The sequence below is a fragment of the Capricornis sumatraensis genome, chromosome 19 (genome assembly GCF_032405125.1).
Source record: "Capricornis sumatraensis isolate serow.1 chromosome 19, serow.2, whole genome shotgun sequence".
NCBI lineage: Eukaryota > Metazoa > Chordata > Mammalia > Artiodactyla > Bovidae > Capricornis > Capricornis sumatraensis.
The window spans coordinates 68,114,407-68,136,178 of record NC_091087.1 but is presented as its reverse complement, the minus strand read 5'-3'; the positions used below and the strand labels follow the sequence as shown (position 1 = coordinate 68,136,178).

Below are 21,772 nucleotides of genomic sequence, written 5' to 3'. Positions count from 1 at the left end.
GAGGTGTGTGTATTCTTTTCACAAACATACTACCTCTTCAAGGATCCTGGGAGCAGGATCAACTCAGCACAGCTTGTGCTTTTGCTAGAAAGGAGAGTTCTTCAGCTGGCTTGGACACCATCATGTTGCATTTCCCTTAAAAGAAAATGAAAATAACCTATCTTATCACCTACTGATTACTATATTAACTGTAGAATACTTTTTATTCCATTTTTCCTTCTGTTATATATATGATTATTTTCAAATAGTTTTAAAAGCTTATTTTTTTTCCTGAGTATAACTTTCCCCAATTTTTAATGGCTGCATATTTTTCCATCAAGAGGATCTGGCATAGCTTAACACTTTTTTAGAGACTTCTAAATCTTTCATTAGTGAAAATGACATCCTTGTTGTATATATTCTGCTCAATCATGTCCCTAGCCTTTGAGGCTATTACCAGCATGTGAGTTATAAGCTTTGTAAAGGCTCTATTACCAGTATCTTCCAGAAAGTTTTCACCAACATAGCCTCCATGAGAAGGTAACTGTGTCCTTCACTAAATCTTTATTGATATAATTTAAACCTGACACATTATTAAATTATTAGGTAAAATGACTCAAATAGATAAAACCTATTTTCCTTTCCTGAGTTACTGGTTTGGTTGAATATCTTTCAAGTGGCTACTGCACATTTGTATATTTTCCTGAGTTGATCATATAGTATTTGCCCCTTATTCTCTTTTTTTCTTTATTGACTTATAATAATTACTTATCTGGAGGTTCTTGTTTTCTTTTGGAAGTGAAATCAAGGCTTAATTTATCTGGTTAAAGTCTTCAAAAAATCTAAATAAAATGAAGGATTTAATAACTAGTGGAGGTTTTAATATCTGTAGTTTTATTAATGTCTTCTCTCTCTGTTGCTCTTTCATAGTAATATCACTTCACAATGAAATGGAACAACATGGAATTCAAAAATGGAAGCTCTTGGAATCAAATATTTATCACAAAATGAACACTTTCAACTTTAAACATACAATCACTTTTCTCCATACTTAACTCAAAATTAGTAAACAGAATTTTATTTAAACTGTACAAATACCCTTTAAATTTAGCCTGAGATTAAGCATGAGAAAGTTCAAGCTGAAGTTAGACTTCATTACCCAAACACTTAAGCATATGAAAATAAAGCTGAGGATGAATATTCGTCAAACATAATTTAAGCATTCCGATGAACTCTGACAATGAATAATGACCCAAACCAAACTTTAAACTTGCTCTGGTCTATATGATCTTCAAGAGTCTAAAAGTACTACTGTTTAATAATGACTTATAAAAGTCTTCAAATGACAAATTATGAAGATATGTCCAGATGCAGAATTTTAGTTCAACATTTGTATAGCTGCTGCTTTGACTAGTATTAAAAAAACAACTTCCCAATTCTTAATATTCAACATGTACTTGAAAAGATGTAGCAGCATGGTATAGTTTATTTTATTATAAATATTAGTACCTGTAGTAAAATATAAAATACAGAGTCTCCCTTTTTCAAATAGTAAGTCTCTGAATGCTTCATTCATCCTTTGGTTTCAAACCTATACAATGCGCTCCTGTGACATTGTAGATTTTGCATCTAGACAGAACACTGTACATCTGTTGGGAAGGAGGGGTGCTATGGGAATACCAAAGCACCACATCATACAAAGTAAACGCTGAAGCAAAAATACTTTCTGAATATATACTGTACATCATGTAAACAAACATTCATAAGAAGAATCAACACAGGCCAAAATATCATTTTCTAGGAAATCAGAATCTCCTTTCTTTTAAATCACACACGCTGAAGATGCTTTTTGTTAGGAAGAGAATGGAGCCTGTTCCTGTATTTGTTTATGTGCTTAAATATCTTGGAAACAAGTAATTGTTACATTCATTTGCTAACGGTTTGTCCTCTTCGTTGGCTGGCTGTTGCAAACAAGGAATACAGTACTATTTCAGTACCTATGTTTCATGTAAATACTAGCTATGTAATATATAATGAACTCATTTTTATCAGTCCATATTAATAATATAAATAGATTCAATGAAGCAGTGAATTTAAAAATTTGTGCCGGGGAAACTAGTTGATAATTTGTTTCCAATAAGGCTAGTAGCAAGATAATTACTACAAAGTTAGTCTGAGCTAGTAGTAAACCCCTGATTTAGCGAGCTGAATCAAAGTCTGAAGTTAGGTCATTTTATTTCCTCTATTACTGTGCAAATCTAGAATTTCCTAAGTAAGAGAGAGTGCTGGCAGTCTTGCGATAAGCAAATGAAATACTGCTTAGGTTTCTGAAATGCAGAGATACTATATGAAGAAATCTGAATGTCTTAATGATGGTGTCACAGCAGTGACCTTAGGATTTCCTAAATGAATCAGAAACTAAGAAAGACAATTCAATCATCAATCAAAAGCCTACATGTGAAGCAAAAAAAATAAAAGATACAAAATCAAAGACGCATTTTCTGCTATGACCATATGCAGCAGTTTCAAGCTGTATGTCAACCTTGTGTACCAGCAGCAGCCCCCTCTAACAGAAAAAAAGCTTAGTCATGACTGTCCCTCTCTTTTCAAAGCTTCCAGTCTTTGAAGGAGTGCATTTCCAAATGCTTCCCGGTACGCAGGGCTGAGCGTATCCAACAGGGAGTAGACTGTTTCGTGGTAGGGAGTCTGTAAATGATCATCCACCTGGTCGAAAGCATAACCTACCACCTACGAGAAAAATTAATTAAATAATCAGATTTCATCTTGGTACAGAAAGCAAAAAAAAACTCAAGTTTTTACATGGTTCATTCTCTAATGACATTATGCATTTCTCAATTAATAGTCAGAATACACATTTTAAATATCCATAAAACCTATAATATTTAAGCAATTTATAACATAAGGAACATCACCAGCAAAATGCTCTCACCAGTTTTTTCTCAAAATTTAAAAGGTTTGATTTACCCACTCTTGATCCTGAAAATCATGAGAAACGACGGGCTGGAAGATGCACAAGGTGGAATCAAGATTGCAGGGAGAAATATCAATAATCTCAGATATGCACATGACACCACCCTTATGGCAGAAAGTGAAGAGGAACTACAAAGCCTCTTGATGAAAGGGAAAGAGGAAAGTGAAAAAGTTGGCTTAAAGCTCAACATTCAGAAAACCAAGATCATGGCATCTGGTCCCATCACTTCATGGCAAACAGATGGGGAAACAGTGGAAACAGTGTCAGACTATGTTTTGGGCTCCAAAATCACTGCAGATGGTGATTGCAGCCATGAAATTAAAAGACACTTACTCCTTGGAAGAAAAGTTATGACCAACCTAGATAGCATACTGAAAAGCAGAGACATTACTCTGCCAACAAAGGTCCATCTAGTCAAGGCTATGGTTTTTCCTATGGTCATGTATGGATGTGACAGTTGGACTGTGAAGAAGGCTGAGCGCTGAAGAATTGATGCTTTTGAACTGTGGTGTTGGAGAAGACTCTTGAGAGTCCCTTGGACTGCAAGGAGATCCAACCAGTCCATTCTGAAGGAGATCAGCCCTGGGTATTCACTGGAGCGAATGATGCTAAAGCTGAAACTCCAATACTTTGGCCATCTCACGCGAAGAGTTGACTCATTGGAAAAGACCCTGATGCTGGGAGGGATTAGGGGCAGGAGGAGAAGGGGACGACAGAGGATGAGATAGCTGGATGGCATCACCAACTCGATGGACATGAGTTTGAGTGAACTCCGGGAGTTGGTGAGGGACAGGGAGGCCTGGCGTGTTGCGATTCATGGGGTCGCAAAGAGTTGAACACGACTGAGCGACTGAACTGAACTGATCCTGAAAATACAGAGTTGAAAAAGCTATACAAAAACAGTATTTCATTTTCATAGTCTAAAACATGTTTCTACTTAATTCTACATATACGGAGGGCCTTTTTATAAAGACACTATAATAATTATATTCACTATAATTAATAATACCATGGGGCTTTTTTATTCTTATTTTAAAAAATTATTTCTGTGTGACTGTGCCGAGTCTTCCTTGCTGTGTGTTTTCTCTAGCTGCAGTCAGCGGTGGCTACTCTCCAGGTCCAGTATGCAGGCTTCTCGTTGTGGTGGCTTCTCTTGCTGCAGAGCACAGCCTCCAGGGCTCCTGGGTTCCAGTAGTTGGAGCACACTGGTTCAGTAGTTGTGGGACACGGGCTTAGTTGTCCCATGGCATGAGGAATCCTCTTGGATGAGGGAAGGAACCTGTGTCCCCTGCATTGGCAAGTGGATTCCTAATCACTGGACCCTGAGCGAAGTCCCCATTAGTTCATACTTTTATCATTATTTATGTGATTTGGGCTTTTTTTTTTTAAATAAAGAGTTCTAAAATTTACTTATAGTTTTAATTCTGGTTTATAATTAGTTATAATTAGAAATGCCAGTTTCATGTTACTAATACATGACTTATCTGCTCAATTCTGTGAGATAAAAGGAAATGTTAACCTGTGTGTGTGTTTTTCCTGTTTGTTTTTTCCTTTAAACACAGCTAAAGCTTTTTTTTACAACGAGATTATAAGATTTATACCCTGGTTCACCAGCACAGTGTAGGGCAAAATCAACATCAGTTTTGCTGACTTCACTAAAGCTTGTGAATTCCTCATACAAACTAATTTTTTATGACATCTACTCAAGCCATAGGAGATGCATGTTTCTGCTAGAAACAGAAGCAGTGCTGTTGTTTCTAATGAAAAGCAGAGGCAGACACCTAAGGAAGATGAATTGCACCACTGTGGAACCACACCCTGTCTCAGTCCAGTCTACAGCGTACTATGATTCTGTTTGCTCCTCTCTTATCCCTGATATGTGTGGTCTTCCTGGGAACAGGGATCATGTCTTATTTACACGGTTTGATGTCTGATTTCTGACACAGGATAGTTACTCAATAAATGTCAACTGAATCAGACAGAAAAAAAATAAATATTTGAGTACCTACATGCCAGGTTTTATAACTGACCCAGATCTTTGTGCAAACTTTATTCACATAACGTCCCCCAAATCTTTTTTCAGCTTTTGTTTTAAACCTCCAAGTTACAGATAAAGAAGCAGGGACTCAGACTGACTGACTCACCCAACGTCACTCAAATTCACAAAGATTTCTAACTGTCAACAAAACCTTCCTACCTCACCAGAATTAAACAGTGCCAGAGAAAATTAATTTACCTAGGGTTATTTATTTCTACTTTTGCTTTACCTATTTCTATTTAAGGTCCACTTCTAAACACTGCAAGTTTTGGGTACAAATTTAGGGATTTAGGAAGGGAAGCATAAAGATTAGTTAATTCCAGGATTATTCTCAAAGCCAAGATGCAGTTGTGTGGGAAATGAGAGTAGTTACAACTCCGGTTTCAACGTAAGTGAGCCTCCACCAGGGGATACACAGAATATGTGACTCACACACATCTTAGGGAAACTGAATCCATTGAAATAAAGAGATGGTCACATGCTTGTTTAATGTATCACATGACATTCTTACTTGCTTAAACCATGTACTCTACTACTTCAGGATCCTGTGCAACTTTGGGAGAACTACTCTTAATGGATTTACAAACAGAAAAGTCAGAGATTTCTGACCAAGCTTGAAGGCTGTTTATTTATTTAGGATGTACCGTGTGACTTGCAGGATCTCAGTTCCTGAGCAGAGGTTGAATTTGGCTATGAAATCGCTGAGTCCTAACCACAGGACTGTGTGGGAATTGCCAAGGTTAATTAGTAAAGTTAAATAGACATTGGTAACATTAAACTAGACATTTCTAATGTCCATTCCTTTGTTCCACAGGTTAGAAAAAAAATTTTTTTTTTTTTAAACGAGAAGTTGTTCTCAGGTAGTGCTTTCTATTATTCTAAAGTCAGGATTCTGGTTTAAAGGATGCAGAGAGGTCGTTCTGCTAGAAAAGATTACATGTAATAAATGGAAATTTATTCTTGGAGGCAGAGCATTCTGCTGTGACTTAATTCTGATCTAACAGCTAGTGAATGGTGGAGTCAAGTATGATCTATCTATTTCTCTATGTATGGCTGACCAGCTTCTGGGACCTTACTTCCCTTACCAGGGATCAAATCCGAGCCCTCAGCAGTGAAAGAGTGGAGTCCTAACCACTGGACCACCAGGGAATTCCTTCTAGTATGTTGTTTTAGTAGAAGAAATATTTATAGGAGGTGGAAAAAGATTCAACACAATGACTGAAAAATTCATCCAGTGTAGAGAATGCATAATTTTGGTAGACATGCTTAGCAAGAGATAAGAAATCAGTTTATTTGGGGGGAGACAGTTACAACAAAATACTCAGAATCAAATGTTTTTTTTTCCCCCCAAAATCCATTCTTATGTTGACTGAAAGACTTCAGAATTAATAAAAAAGATTCTTAGGGGAAAGAAACAAAAATTTTTCTTAAAAAAAAAAAAAATCTTGGAAGCTACTGGGTGTCAAGTTCTCACCTAAAACTCTTTCTCATTCCCTTATTCCTGAACCTTTTGGATCAAATGGTAAAGATGTTTTTGTTTTTGTTTTTTTCCTAAAGGGAAAAGGGACTTACCCTGAGCCCTGCTTCAGTGAGCTCCAGGCAGTATCTGTTCCTTTCTCTTGTTTCCACATTGATATAGGCCACATCGTCTGCACAGCGCAGGGTTTTTGAGACAAACATGGTGTTAACAGCAAAGAGAACATCATTTACAACTGCTTCGGCTTCCAACCTCATGTCTTTCATATCAGTTCCTTCAAAGCCATTAAGCTCAGCCTCTTCTTCAAATCCTGACACGCCGCTCAGCTCCATGGGATTACAGTCTGTTTCCATTCTGCAGAAAACCGGGTATGAAACAGGCTTATAAAAAGATATTCACACATTAATATTTGATTAAAAAGCAGTTGTGCCTTGCAACTGCCATTTATTAGAAGATATCATAATAAGCTAACAATTTTTAGTGAAAATATTGCCTAAAACCATTTTCAGTAGTTTTTCATAGCAAAACTACAGACACTTATAGGTTAAAAAAAAAAAAATCTCTTCTCCACTTCTTCCCAAAAGGTTAACCCCATACTGGTAAGAATTCAGAATATTAATTTTTAGCTATGTCAAACAATGCCAATGTAAAAATCTTAGTACCTGTTTCTTTACAAATGTGAAGGATATTTAGAACTGGATTGCCGAGTCAAAGTACATGCTTATTTTAACCTTCAATAGATACTGCTGATCCACCTTCAAAAAAGGCTGCATGATTGATACTCCACCGACAGAGTATGAGGGACTGAGTTCTTTTTCACGGCACCCTTTCCAACTCTTTTTAATATTTGCCAGTGTGAGAGACAAAGAATATGCATTTCTTTGATTAAACAACTTTTGGGCTATTTATAAGATTTTTTTAAAAGGTATTTTTTATGGTGTATTTTTAGTTCCAAGATCATATAGCTGTGAAAAAACAAAACAAAACAGAAATGGTAATGAACTGAAGTTGCCTCAAGTCAGAGCTTAAGTCTTTACCTGCTACAGGACACTCTCAATAGTTCCTTTTGTGACTTCTGGATTTGGGGTTTTGCCTAAGAAGCAACCTGCCCCATTCCATGATTACATTTTAAAGCCCTCTAAATCATCTTCTGAATTCTCATTCTCTATCTCTATAGTTAACTCTCTGTATGGTCTGGAATTTATTCTGTATAGCTTTATTTTCCAAGTGGATAGCCTACTGTCCCAACACCACCCTTTTTTTTTTTTTACTGGTTGCTTGAATTGGGTCATATATTATACTTTCAAAAATATTATTTTCTGTGTTTACTTGATCCAGTATTATTGCCAGTCTGCTTCTGCCTCTCTCTTCTGTGACTTGTGGAACAGTTGAGGACTGTTAAAAATTCAAAATATATGAATAAGAAAAGTGAATAAATGTGAGACTGCTTTGGAATGTAAAAACAGCTTTTCAGAATAAGATATAATTTCTTTTCACCAGTAGACTTTATGAAAGTAAATTAAGATTTTATTTTTCTTATATGGATTAAGCATCCACTGACCTAACTATAGGACGATTCTTCAACTTGCTAACGAACATTTATTTGTACTGTTTGTCTATTACTTTACAATTTCCATCCCTTTTCCTAAAGTTACCAACTTGTGCTCTACTCGTGTAATGTTCAAAATTAGTGGTTCTCAACTGTGGCAGAAACCCCATCTCACAGACACTGAATCAAAACCTCTGGGAGATATTTCTGGGTATTTTTTCAGAGTTTCTGGGTGATTCTACTGTCAGGCCAATGCTCTGAATTATTAGCAAACCTCTTAAGGGACTAGAGTTTCCATAACTGCAGGTTATTTGCATATTGTAAAAGTCAAAACTATTTGCTAAAGACAGTTTATGATAAACTATGTGAAGCTATTTCAAAAAACTACTTAGCAAATGTACAAATAATATAATCCTTCAATCCTATTTCAAGTAATGATATGTTGTAACTGGCCCTTTATCTTGTTTCCCACAACACTTGACAGAATTAGTCACTAACAATACAAGTTAATTATAAATTTATCAATTATTGCTAGAAGAATTTGTCAGATAACTGAAATCTCACATTGACTTACTACATATGAAAGTGAAAATATTTGATTTTCTAAAAATCTCTCCCTTCTCTAGAAATAATCATTATATTCCTTAATATTATACTTGGTTTTACATATAAGAAATGAGCCCATTTTATTTATTTTTTTACAAAGTCAGGTTTGAAGATTTTGAAACATGCCTGTCTACTATAAATCTCTTAATATCCTGAATGCCACACATCTTTATTTTGCTCAAGTAATCAAGTATCTCAATTACAGATGTCAGAAATAATAACTTACATGAAAAAGATGTTTACATGAGAAAGCTTGACAAGAGCCAAGCTTTTAAAGAGTCTAATTCATTGCAACTAGGACCACAAGGACACGGAAAGCTGAAGACTCCAGTACTAGAATGTAGGAAATCCTCACAGGCCAGTAAAGCAGGTCATCAAACTGTTGTGGAGTAATTAGTACCAAGGGGGCAGAAAAAGAGAAAGACACCTTTCCCAAGACTGTGAACTTTTAGATGTTTCTCTGAAATGCTTCTGAATGATGCATAAAAGAGCAGACATATCCAGAACTTTCGATGATACATATAAATCGATAGATTTTCATATTGAAGCATTATACAAGTTAATAATATTTTAAGCTATCATTATTTTAAGGTATTATTACAATTATCTTTTGTTGGTTATGACAAGCTTTTGATTATTCATCAATATCATTTCCCCTTCCAAATAGTACCCAGATTTTCCAAGGGGAATTATATTACCTCCCCTTCCCCTACTGAGTAGAGTAACCAAGAAATTTGAGCAAGATTGACCCCAATCCCATTTGAAGACTGTCCTGAACTTCACACACACAAATCTTCCCAGTCACTTTCACGCAGAATAGTTTGCAGCACCTGGCCCCGGCTGCTCCTGGTATGCACCCCAAGATGAAGGAAATCTGAGGGTGATGCTGACAATGGGAAGAGAACAGAGGCAAGAGATGCACAGAGAAACTAAGCCCAAGCCCTGATGCTGCCCAGTCTTTGCACTTTTCAGTTAGTGCAGCCAATAAATTCCTGTTACTTTACTGGTAACTGAAAGCATACTGAACTAGGAGCCTCCCCCAAATGAAAAACACTCATAACCCAGCTCTTCAACAGCTTTATAGAGGTTTAAAAAAAAAAACCCAAAAACCTGAGCCCCGGGCTTCCCTGGTAGCTCAGTGGTAAAGCATCAGCCTGCCAATGCAAGAGACTGGGGTTTGATCCCTGATCCGGGAAGACCCCACACGCCACAGAGCAACTATAATTGTGTGCCACGAGTACCAAGCCTGTGCTCTAGAGCCCAGGACCCACAACTACTGAGCCCACGCACCTCCAACTACAAAGCCTGTGTGCACAGAGCCCATGCTGCACAAGAGAAGCCACCTCAATGAGAAACCCACGCACCACAACTAGAGAGAAGCCACTGTTCGCCACAACTAAAGAAATGCCTGCTTGGCAATGACGACCCAGCACAGCCAATAAATAAATTTTTAAAAATATTTTTTAAAAAAGAAACCCTGATATTTTTGTGCCTGTTATGTAGAAAGTGCTTAGTGAAAACTTTGTAGAATGTGAGTATCAACATGTGTATTAGTTTCCTATTGCTGCTGTTAACAAATTACCACACTTAGTGACTTAAAACACAAATTAATTCTTACGATTCTGGAAGTGTGACATCTAAAATCAAAGTGTTGGCAGGGCTGCAGTCTTTCTGGAGCCTTCGAGGGAGAATGTTTCCTTGCCTTTCCAGCTTCCAGAAGTCGCCTGCATTTCTTGGCTGCTGGCCCCTTCCTCCGCGCTCAGAGCACACCACTTCAGTCTCTGGTCGTGGCCATACCTCCATTTTCTCCTGTGCTCCCTTTTATAAGGACCTTCGTGATTGATTATAGTGGGCCCAGCTGAACATCCAGCATATTTCCCCGTCCGAGGCTTAGGGTTGCTGCTGCTGCTGCTAAGTCGCATCAGTCGTGTCCGACTCTGTGCGACCCCATAGAGGGCAGCCTACCACGCTCCTCTGTCCCTGGGGGGTGCGATTGCCTTCTCCGAGGCTTAGGGTTAAGGAACTACAAAGTTCCTCTTGTCATAGCAAGTAATATAGTCAGTTTCCGGGGACTAGGACTAGGACGTGGACATCTTTGCGGGGGCAGGGGGGGTCGTCATTATCCTGCCTATCATTGTTCATATCCTATAAGCAAGGAAAGGAGTATACAGGTAGGCAAAGAGTCTTCATTTTCCGACTTTCCTTTTTGGAACAGTCATAAGTTACTTTCAAAAGGAGTACTTGTCCAGTCCACTGCCTTCTTTGGGAAGGTTCCTTACTCACAGGATTCATGATCTGTATTCTGTTAACTCCAGCACCATAATCACAGAGAAACGTACTGGGGACGCCTGTTTTATTTAAAAGCAATATTTCGAGGCTGGTAAGGGGTTTATGTATTGTCCTGAATCAGGAGCTCTGTTCAATTACCTGATGTGGATGGTGACTGGCTCATCCAACCAGATCCTCTCTAGAGGAGTGAACACAGAGCCCAACACCACGAACTCAGCGTGTGCCAGGAGCCGCGGAAGCGCGGCAGGGAGCCTCGTGGACGGGGCACTGGAGGAGAGGCTTCCACATTTTCTTCACGCATCCCAGTAACTACAGGTGTTTGGAGCAGGTGCCTCATTATATGCGCATTTATTTATATATACTACCACAATTAGCCTATCAAAACACAGAAACATCAATTTTCATATTTCTACCTTCTCTTTAAATTCATATTTTTATGTTTTGAGTTCTTTACTTGTGCTAACACAGTAGCTACCAGGCATATGTGGCTTCTACTCACTTGAAGCCTTGCAAGAGTGACTGAGGAACTGAATTTCAAATTTTATTTAATTTTCATTCATTTAAATTTAAAAAGCCAGTGGCTACTGTATCAGGTAGCACACGACTAGGCCTCTGTGAATACTTGTGGATAACACAATGAATTTGTTGTTGTTCAGTTGCTAAGTCCTGTCTGACTCTGTGACCCCATGGAATGCAGGATGCCAGGCTCCTCTGTCCACTCTCTCCTGGAGTTTGCTCAGATTCATGTCCATTAAGTTGGTGATGCTAACCATCTCATCCTCTGTCATCCCCTTCTCCTTCTGTCTTCAGTTTCTCCCAGCATCAGGGTCTTTTCCAATGAGTTGGCTCTTCGCATCAGGTGGCCAAAGTATTGGAGCTTCAGCTTCAGCATCAGTCCTTCCAATGACTAATCAGGGTTGATTTCCTTTAGGATTGACATTGTTGAAAAAAATCAATAGACATAAGGTACTAAATTCAGCTTATTTTATATATGAGTAGCAAGATTTGGAAACAAGCATGTTAGAAAATCTATCTTAGCTATTCTATGGAGGGAAATTAACCACCAGTGTTTCAAATGGTAAAAACTAATGAATTACTTCTAGTTTTTATTCTTGTCAATTTAGACTCTATGTATCCAGCATTTTTCTCAGCCTTAGAAGATTAATTAAATACGTTTACTGGTAGTTCACAGCCTCATTTGGGATATATGACAAGCACATCAAATATGTACACAAATATTAATGCCGTATACATGCAACATAAGAAATGCATAATTAGAGAACACAATGATATGCCTTGGTCCTACTACAAACTTACCACTAAACATGTATAAACTTGGGCTGGCCATACAACCTCAAAGGGTTCATGGTTTTCTTGTTTATAGAACAAGGGGGAGTGAACAGGAAATTCTTGACTGGTTTTGATAGCTCTGACATTCCATGATTTACTACATAATTGTTAGTTACTATGGAGCTTGACTCATGAAAGAGGTCAGTCAAAACTGGGCTTGAATGAGCACAGATGAAGAGATATTAATAGGCAGAGAAGACTTGAGAGTTGTGAAGGATTCTTTGGAGGGAACAATGCATAACCAAAATTCAGGGAGTGCCAGGAACTGTAAGCAAACTAACTTAGGTAGCCTACAACAAGGAAAGTGCTGAGAGTAGTTAAAGTGAATGACCCAATTTGAGAGGGAGCTAATACCTAAAGCAACAGAATCTGATTTTGATATAATCGGCTGTTTTAAGCTCTTGACAATGGGAAGAGCGGTGTCTTTAAAGTAGGTTTCCTGTAAGCAGCAAATAGTTTGGTCCTGCTTTTTCAAACTGGTAATTCTACTTTTAATTGGACTGTTTAGACCATTTATGTTTAATATGATTACTATGATTGATGTGGTTACTATCTCTTCTGTTCTCTATCTGTCCCACCTATACCTTATTTCCTTTTCCTTATTTTTCTACTTTTGAACTGATCACTTTTTAGGATTCTATTTTAAACCTATTGATGGCTTTTAACTCTTTGAATGTTTTCGGTGGTTGCTTTAGTTTACAGTATACATCTTTAACTTATAATATCTTCAACTGTTCTTTTTTTTTATTTAGAATTAACTTCTTAGTTTTTATTTTAAAAAAATTTATTTTTATCTGCGCTCATTTTTTACTCTTTTCCTCTTTGTGTTTTACTTTGAACAGTTTCTGTTGCTATGTATTCACATTTTTTTCTAATCTTTTTTTTTTTTTTTTGGCAGTATCTAATCTCTTCTACTTGGGTCAGTCTTAAAAAACACAATTTCTATGTCTCTTCTTAATTTGTTCAATCTTTTCTCTATTTTTTGAACATGTGGAACAATTGTAATACATGTTTTAATGTCATGGATATTTCTGGGTTAGTTTCAACTGATAGTTTTTCTAGTTGTTATGGGTTGTATACTGCTCTATTTAACTTATATGCAGAGTACACCATGAGAAACGCTGGACTGGAAGAAACACAAGCTGGAATCAAGATTGCTGGGAGAAATATCAATAACCTCAGATATGCAGATGACACCACCCTTATGGCAGAAAGTGAAGAGGAGCTAAAAAGCCTCTTGATGAAAGTGAAAGAGGAGAGTGAAAAAGCTGGCTTAAAGCTCAACATTCAGAAAATGAAGATCATGGCATCCAGTCCCATCACTTCATGGGAAATAGATGGGGAAACAGTGGAAACAGTGTCAGACTTTATTTTTTGGGGCTCCAAAATCACTGCAGATGGTGATTGCAGCCATGAAATTAAAAGACACTTACTCCTTGGAAGAAAAGCTATGACCAACCTAGATAGCATATTCAAAAGCAGAGACATTACTTTGCCGACTAAGGTCCGTCTAGTCAAGGCTATGGTTTTTCCTGTGGTCATGTGTGGATGTGAGAATTGGACTGTGAGGAAGGCTGAGCGCTAAAGAATTGATGCTTTTGAACTGTGGTGTTGGAGAAGACTCTTGAGAGTCCCTTGGACTGCAAGGAGATCCAACCAGTCCATTCTGAAGATCACCCTGGGATTTCTTTGGAAGGAATGATGCTAAAGCTGAAGCTCCAGTACTTTGGCCACCTCATGCGAAGAGTTGACTCATTGGAAAAGACTCTGATGCTGGGAGGGATTGGGGGCAGGAGGAGAAGGGGACGACCGAGGATGAGATGGCTGGATGGCATCACGGACTCGATGGACGTGAGTCTGAGTGAACTCCGGGAGATGGTGATAGACAGGGAGGCCTGGTGTGCTGCGATTCATGGGGTCGCAAAGAGTCGGACATGACTGAGCGACTGAACTGAACTGAACTGGTCTTTACATGCCTGATATTTTTGACTGGATGCCAGACTTCACGGATTTTTACCTTGTATTTGCTGGATATATATTTTTTATTCCTATAAATATTATTGAGCATTGCTCTACGATGCAGTTATCTGTGAAAAGCTTGATCCTTTCAGGTCCTGCTTCTAGGCTTTTTAAAGCAGCAGCAAAACTGATTTAGTCTCTGGTTAATTGTTTCCCCACTGTGGTGGTAAAACCTTTTTGGGTATTCTACCTGATGGTCTATGATTTATGAGATTTTTTTTTCATTCTGGGTGAGAGGAACTGTAACTATCGCTGGTCCTGTTTGAACTCTGAAAATTCCTCTAATTCTTTTGGGTAGCTTCTTCACACCGAGCTGTTGATCAGTGTGTTTAGCTGCAGACTGGAGGGGATCCTCTGTATATATCCATGGCACTCACTAAGAAGCTCTCTACCATCTAGTACTCTTTCCCAGCTGCCTGGCCTTCCTGGACTCCTAGCTTCTTATCTTCAATTCAGGCAGACTCCTGAGTTCTACCTGGGCTTCTCCTTCCAAGGCCATGCTTAGAAATTCTCTCCAGGCATCACTGTCCTTCGCTGCTTAATGTCCAAAATCTTAAAACCATTGTTTCACGTATTTCTGCCCACTGTTTTGATTCAGGTGGAAGGGTAAATCTGGTCCCTGTCACTTTATCTTAGCCATACGTAGAATCCTGTTACCCAGTTTTGAGCTAATTTTGCAATCTTATTTTTAAATTTTTATTTATTTATTTGGCTGTACTGGGTTTTAGGTGGGGCATGCAAACCCTAATTGCAGCATGTGGGATCTAGTTTCCTGAGCAGGGACTGAACCCAGGCCCCCTGCATCAGGAGCTTACAGTTTTAGCCACTGGACTTCCAGGGAAGTCCCTGCAGTCTTGTTTAATCAGTTCTTTCATTGATTTTCATCTCTCTTGCCTTTGATCAACTTTACCATCTTGTTTGTTGTTTCATCAATGAGTTAATTATATTTTTGACACATGCTTACTATATATTTGTATAAGACCCATACTATTTCACTTAAAAAACTGTAAGGTGGAGTTAACTATATCCTGCTTCCTTAGAATTTGTTTTTATACTTCTGTACATATCATACTTCATGGCAAATGGAGGTCTGTGGTATGACTATCATGAGCACAGTGTCTGGCATACAGCAGGTCTTCACTGAATACTTTCTGAATCAATAAACCAAAGAAAAAGTACTTTCTGCTTCTCAAGCTATAGTACTTAAGTTAGCTCCATGACATGGGGCAAAAAGCTACAGGATAAACATGGTAGACACTTCTGGAAATACGTATCACTGTTAAAGTAACAATATTATGAAGTTTGCTGCAAAATTGCCTAAAATTTTATAGCAAATGGCAGTTTCAAGCCATGTCCTCTTTAAGTTGGGCTTCCCTGGTGGCTCAGCGTAATGAATCCGCGTGCCAATGCAGGAGACACGGGACAGTCCCTGGGTCAGGAAGATCCCTGGAGAAGGCAATGGCAACCTTCTCTAGGATTCTTGCCTGAGAAATCCCATGGATAGAGGAGCTTGGCAGGCTACAGTCCATGGGGTTGCAAACAGTCAGACATGACTTGGCAACTAAACAATGACAGCAAAGCTAGTTTAACCTTTATTTTCCATAACACATAACATTTAATGTTTTCAAGAGCTCTGAGATGTCTATTTTGAAATTAAAATTTAAATCAGTATCACTTGCAGCATTACTAACACACAGTACTTGTAGTTTAGATAAAAACGGCTTATTTTTCCATTTATACACTCATTTATAAAATTACTCTGCGCCCTACTTTCAACAAAGACACACATACACAACCCAGTAATAATAAAAAATCAAGCCAAGTGCTTCAGATGATTAAGGAAGAAGGTGAGGTAAAGAAATACATAGTGTTCATTTGAGAAGTGTTTTTTTCTCTTAAGATTTAATTTAATTAGGCAGCTCATGAATCAGGCAGAATTCCATCTGGCAACAAGAAGTATACTCCTGGAGAACTTTTTTTAAACTGTAAATAAGCAACCAAACTACAACCCCATAAACAACCTTTCCTTCAAAACAAGAAACTAAATGAGATTTCTTAAAAAAGACTAAAAAAATGAATGCTTAACCACCAAAACCAAGATAATACTGGGAGCTAGCTTTTTGTTTCTATATAACCCTCTAGGTTATATAGAGGATTGGTACTGTATTTAATATAAGGTACATTCTAGCTAAAAGAGATATAGACATATCTAAAGAGATAGAGAAATAGAAAACCTCTTTGTTTTCCATTTAAAATCTGGCTGTCTACCAGACTCTGGGCAATATTCTGTTGCCAGCACCTTCAAAAATTGGAATACCTTACAGGTGATTTTAATCTGGTACATTGCATCACCTTGCATAAAATTTCCAAATGATTCCTTATAACATCATACATAAATTATTTAGGAACCAGCTCTTACTTCATCCGTTGGTTTATTTGGGGGCTGTGTTAGTAGTTTGGGGAGAATTCATGAAACTAGTTATCAAGATATCTAAGACCAAGACATCAAGATCACAAAGTTCTTTATTCTCTACTTCTTAATTCAGTAGACTTTGTTTCATCACAAATTTACAGCATCAAAGAGCCAGCAAAAGACTGTAGATTTTTCCTTGATGGCAAAAGAATGGGCTTAGAAAGAGTCATATATACAGCATAATAAAAGAACAGGGCCAGAATGATTTCAAGGCAGTATACAGACATGAAACTTATATTTTGAAAGAAAGTTTGATTTTTCAGTTGCCATTACAACAGTCAGCTGAGGGCTAGAATGTAGTATCTTAATCATGATCACAGTTGACCCTTGAACAACACAGGTTTGAATTGCACATGTCTACTTATGTGCAGATTTATTTTCAATAATAAATACTGCAGTACTACATAATCTGTGCTGAGTGAACTGGCGAATGTGCAACTGTATATTTAGAGAACTGACTGTAAGTTATGGGTGAATTTTGAATTTTGGGCGGGTTGGTGTCCTTAACCACAGTGTTGTTCAACGGTCAACTGTACTTTCGTTTGTATCACACAGCACAGTCTGGAAAAATCCTGTTGTGAACAAGTGGCCACATAGTGTGACGGTTAAAGGGTTCTTCTGAACAGACTGATCAGGGCTAGAATCTCAGCTCTGTTACTTATTCGGAGACTTGGGGAAAGAGATATCAATCCCTCTAGTCACACATTCCTCCTCCCCAAAATGAAGCCAACAAGAGCATCTACCTTAAAGGGATCCCGACAGGACTAAATGAGTGAAAACGTGGAAAGCGCTTAGCATGGTACTGGGCACAGTGAGCAAGAAATATTATGTTAACTTTTATACATTAAAAATAAAAGCACTTACATATCTTTAAAGAAAAGAGATTGACCTTTTTTAAAAAGTAAAAATATTTATCTGGCTGCGCAGGTTTTAGCTGCAGCATGTGGGATCTAGTTCTCTGACCAGGATCATACCTGGGCCCTCCACACTGGGAGCTTGGAGTCTTAGCTACTGGACCACCAGCGATGTCCCAAGATTGACCTTTGACCGAAGCTCTTTGACTCCAAGTTCAGGGCTCCTTGGGCTTCCCTGGTAGCTCATTCGGTAAAGAATCTGCCTGCGATGCAGGAGACCTGGGTTCAATCCCTAGGTCGGGAAGATCCCCTGGAGAAGAGAATGGCAACCCGCTCCAGTATTCTTGCCCGAAGAATTCCACGGACAGAGAAGCCTGGTCACAAAAGAGGTGGACACGACTGACTGACTATCACTTCCACTTTCAAGGCTCTTTACAGTGTGTGGAGTGGCTATGGCTTTGGCCTTTTACGGCTCTGAGAAGCATGTGACATGGAACACTACCATCTTACTCCTGTCACCACAGGCACAAGTCTTCAAGGCCAAAATCATCTCAGCTTTTCTTTTATTTTACATGTTAACATGGATTCCTTGCAAGGATGATTTTTTTGTCATGACCATTCAGCCTCTGGTATGTAGCCTCTGACCCGTTATTACAATGTTTGGTTGCTAATTACTTTCATCAACCTCAATTAATGATTAACTGTTAACATTTTGTGATAGTTCTTTGTCTTTGATAAAACATAAAACGCTGTTAGGATAAGTTTGTACCCTATTTGAACTAGAGGTAGAATTAACGACAGATCTTAAATCTTAACAATTTATGCTGAATTTCTCCCAGAAAGCATAAAATGGACCCAGCAACATGCTTAACACTCTGAAAACAGTATGTTTGTTTTTACAAAATCTCCCAGTTTTTATTTTCCTATTCTGATATTTGAAATTTCACACATTCTGTGGACAGTCTGAATGTAATTCTATATTCCAAAAGAAATCAATTATTTAACATTTCAATTTGAAAAGTAAACTCTGTCCATTCATCAAAAGTCTGGTTCAAAACTCCCCAAATCTTAACTCCCTGTCAGGCTGGCTCCTGCACTTTCCTATTATTTTGTTTACTCTCCTTTTATGGGAAGCATTATAATTATTCATAAGTACAGTTTCTTATCTTTCAAATATATCCAGAATCCAACTGTTTTTTCCCATCTTCACTTTTACCGCTCTCATCCAAGTCACTCTCACTTCTGCCGGAAAGTGAAAGTCACTCAGTCGTGTCCAACTCCTCGCGCGACCCCATGGACTTATGCAGACCATGGAATTCTCCAGGCCAGAATACTGGAGTGGGCAGCCGTTCCCTTCTCCAGGGGATCTTCCCAACCCTGAGATAGAACCCAGGTCTCCTTCATTGCAGGCAGATTCTTTACCAGCTGAGCCACAAGAGATGCCCTAGATCATTGCAATATCTTTCAAACTGGCCTTGCTTTTTCATTTCTGGGCCTCTTACCTCCATATAAGTCTATTCCCAACACAGCAGTCAGCACGATCCTGTGAAGACTTTAGCCAGGTTATGGTACTTCTTTCCTCAAATCCATTCACTGAGTAAAAAGGCAAAGTCCCTACAGAGACTGCCCCCTCACCCCCAAGCCTCCAGCTTCTCCTTTTTCCCTCACTACCTCCCGATGTTCCTTGTGCTCGCTAAGCATCTCTTGCCATTAGGGCCTTGCACTCTATTCCCCCTGCCTGGAAAACTCTTCCTGGCATCACTTACCTTGCTCCCCAGCTTTCCCTAAGTCTCTGCCAAAATGTTACCTGTTAAACAAGGGAGGCTTTCCCTTATCCCCTATATAAAAGTGGCAAATCTATCTCCTCTCCTTTATATTATTTTTTTCTATAGCATTTACTATTGCATATATTTGTTGTTTGCTTCCCCTCCCTTCAATAAAATGTGAGCACTCCATGAGGGCAGGGACTTAATCTGGTCACTGCTGTATCCCCCAGCACCTAGAACAATCCCTGGCACACAGTAGACAATCGATAAAATATTTACTGAATAAAGGAATGCCCCCTTCACTATAGATCATAGCTCCCTGAATTCCTCTGTACCTTCTTAATTCATACATTCATTTTTACATGCTCATCTTACTTCCTCCAGTCTGTGGAGTCTTCAAGTCTGTGCTCGTGACCACACATTTTTCCATGTTACTCTCCTGATTTAAATAAAAATAACGGGTATCTTCCCATTATTTTGGCTCAGTGGTCAAGAACCCGCCTGCCAACGCGGGTTCGATCTCTGGGTCGGGAAGATCTGGAGGAGATGGCAACCACTCTACTATTCTTACCCGGAGAATCCCATGGACAGGGAAGCCTGGCGTGCTGCAGTCCATGGGGCTCTGTCCACGGGGCAGCAAAAGAGAGGGACGGGAGCGACTAAACAACAACAACAGGGACCCTACGGAAATCGTTTAAGCATCCTAACAATCTCTGGAGATAAGACATTACTAATATGCTTAAGAAGAGGGCGTCAAGAGGATGAGAAGGTGGATGGCATCACCGATGCAATGGACATGAACTTGGGCAAACTTCGGGAGATGGTGAGGGACAAGGAGGCCTGGCGTGCTGCAGTCCATGGGGTCGCAAAGAGTCGGACACGACTGGGCGACTGAACAACAATAACAACACGCTTAAAGTTGGCAAAGACTCAGACAGGGCGGGCGGTGGCCGGTTCAAGGGGCCTCTTGAACAAACGCCGGGCTAACAAAAGCCGGGCACAAGATTCTAACCCGGGACACCTGGCTTTCAGGCCACCGAACACCGAACGACACATGCAGGCCTCCTCGGGGTGGACCAAGTTTCGAGTCGGCTCCGCCTCTGCAGGAGTTGCCGCCTAAAAGGCAGAAACACGATTGCGCAGACTGTCAGACCAGCACAAGTACTTTTGCCCAGGTCTCCGCGGGGTCGGAAGGCTTTGGCATGGATCCGAGAAAGCGGTTCTGCCCATAAACGCCTCGGAAACTCAAGTTTTTGGGTGTGTGCTGGCGCAGCACACCGAGGGATGAATAAAGCGCCTTGGAAGCTGCAAGCCACCAGACAAGACGGTAGAGAAAAGGAAGCTTCGGAAAACAATACCTGGACGAGGCGGGCGACGAATAACTTGCTGACAACGGGCACTGGTCAATAACTGGGGGTAGGGTTGAGGGTGGGGGAGGGCAGGGATGCTCCCGAGAGGGTGCAGCCCTTCCCCGGGGAACCGGCGGCGCCCCGAGCGCCCGTTTCCTGGATCCGAGTCTAAGGTGAGCGGGAACGGCCCAGGCCAGAGCCGCCCCCAGACCCCCCTCAGCCCGGGCACAGGACCCCCTTCTGCAAGGCGTCCCCTCACGGCCTGGTTCTCCGCGCCCCGTCCCCCACAGAAGGCCCTCGGCTCATCCCCGAAGACCGCCCGGTCGGTCTCCCGGTTGCCAGACGCCCCGCCGCCAGCCCCCAGCCCGCTCACCTGCGCGTCCCGAGTCCTCCGTCTCCTCCCTCCCCGGGCGTCTGGAACCGACCCGCGGCCCCGCCCCCTGCCCTCCCCGCCCTCGCCCCGCCCCCTCGGAGCCGGAACTGCTCCCTTCCGGGCCCTTTTCCCCGCCTCCCCGGCCCCCCCCAGTGTGGCGTCACTTCCGCCTGTGCCCGGCGGCGCGCAGGGTGTCGGGGTCTCGCGCACGCGCCGCGCCAGGAGCGTCCCAGAGCCGGGAGCGCGCGCTTCGCGGATGACAACAAATTCGTCGCGCGGCCGCTGTGGAGGTGTCCGCCTCACCGTGGCCTCAGGCCCTGCCGTCTCCCCGCGTGCTCTCTTGTACCCTCTTTCTGGTGCCGAAAAGGACCCTCCTCGGAACCCCCCCCCCCCCGGGCTTGGGGCTAACGGGGACTCCGCGACTTGTCCCCGCCAGGCCTAGCGCGAGCGGCGCCGCACAGGCGATGGGGTCGCCCTGAGGGAAGCCCGGCGCCGAGCGGGCATGGAAGGGCCTCCCCGGGCTTAGGCTTAGCCGAGGCCTGGGCAGGCCGGCCCCGGGACCCGAGGCGCCGCCGCCAACGCCGCCGCTGACCCCGCCGCGGCCTGGAACCGGAGCCTGGCCGGAGCCCCCAGGCCGGAGCCGCCCGCAGTCCTGCCG

At 40.8% G+C, this 21,772-nt stretch overlaps 1 protein-coding gene across 1 annotated transcript; it reads right to left on the bottom strand.

Annotated features, from left to right (window-relative positions):
• Window positions 1–882: 882 nt before the first annotated feature.
• On the bottom strand, window positions 883–21,128 carry GSKIP (GSK3B interacting protein). The gene is made up of 3 exons (XM_068991272.1): window positions 21,115–21,128; window positions 6,582–6,840; window positions 883–2,727 (listed from the first exon to the last, which is right to left on the bottom strand). The coding sequence occupies exons 2-3, from the start codon at window positions 6,837–6,839 to the stop codon at window positions 2,566–2,568; spliced, it is 420 nt and encodes a 139-aa protein (XP_068847373.1). The 5' UTR covers window position 6,840; window positions 21,115–21,128; the 3' UTR covers window positions 883–2,565.
• Between the last annotated feature and the right edge of the window lie 644 nt (window positions 21,129–21,772).

Bases quoted from the DNA above. Each gene is read 5' to 3' on its own strand.
- GSKIP (XM_068991272.1), bottom strand. From the start codon at position 6,839: ATGGAAACAGACTGTAATCCCATGGAGCTGAGCGGCGTGTCAGGATTT. The intron at 2,728-6,581 runs GTAAGTCCCTTT...TTTTTCTCGTAG, and splicing joins TCACTGAAGCAGGGCTCAGG to GTGGTAGGTTATGCTTTCGA.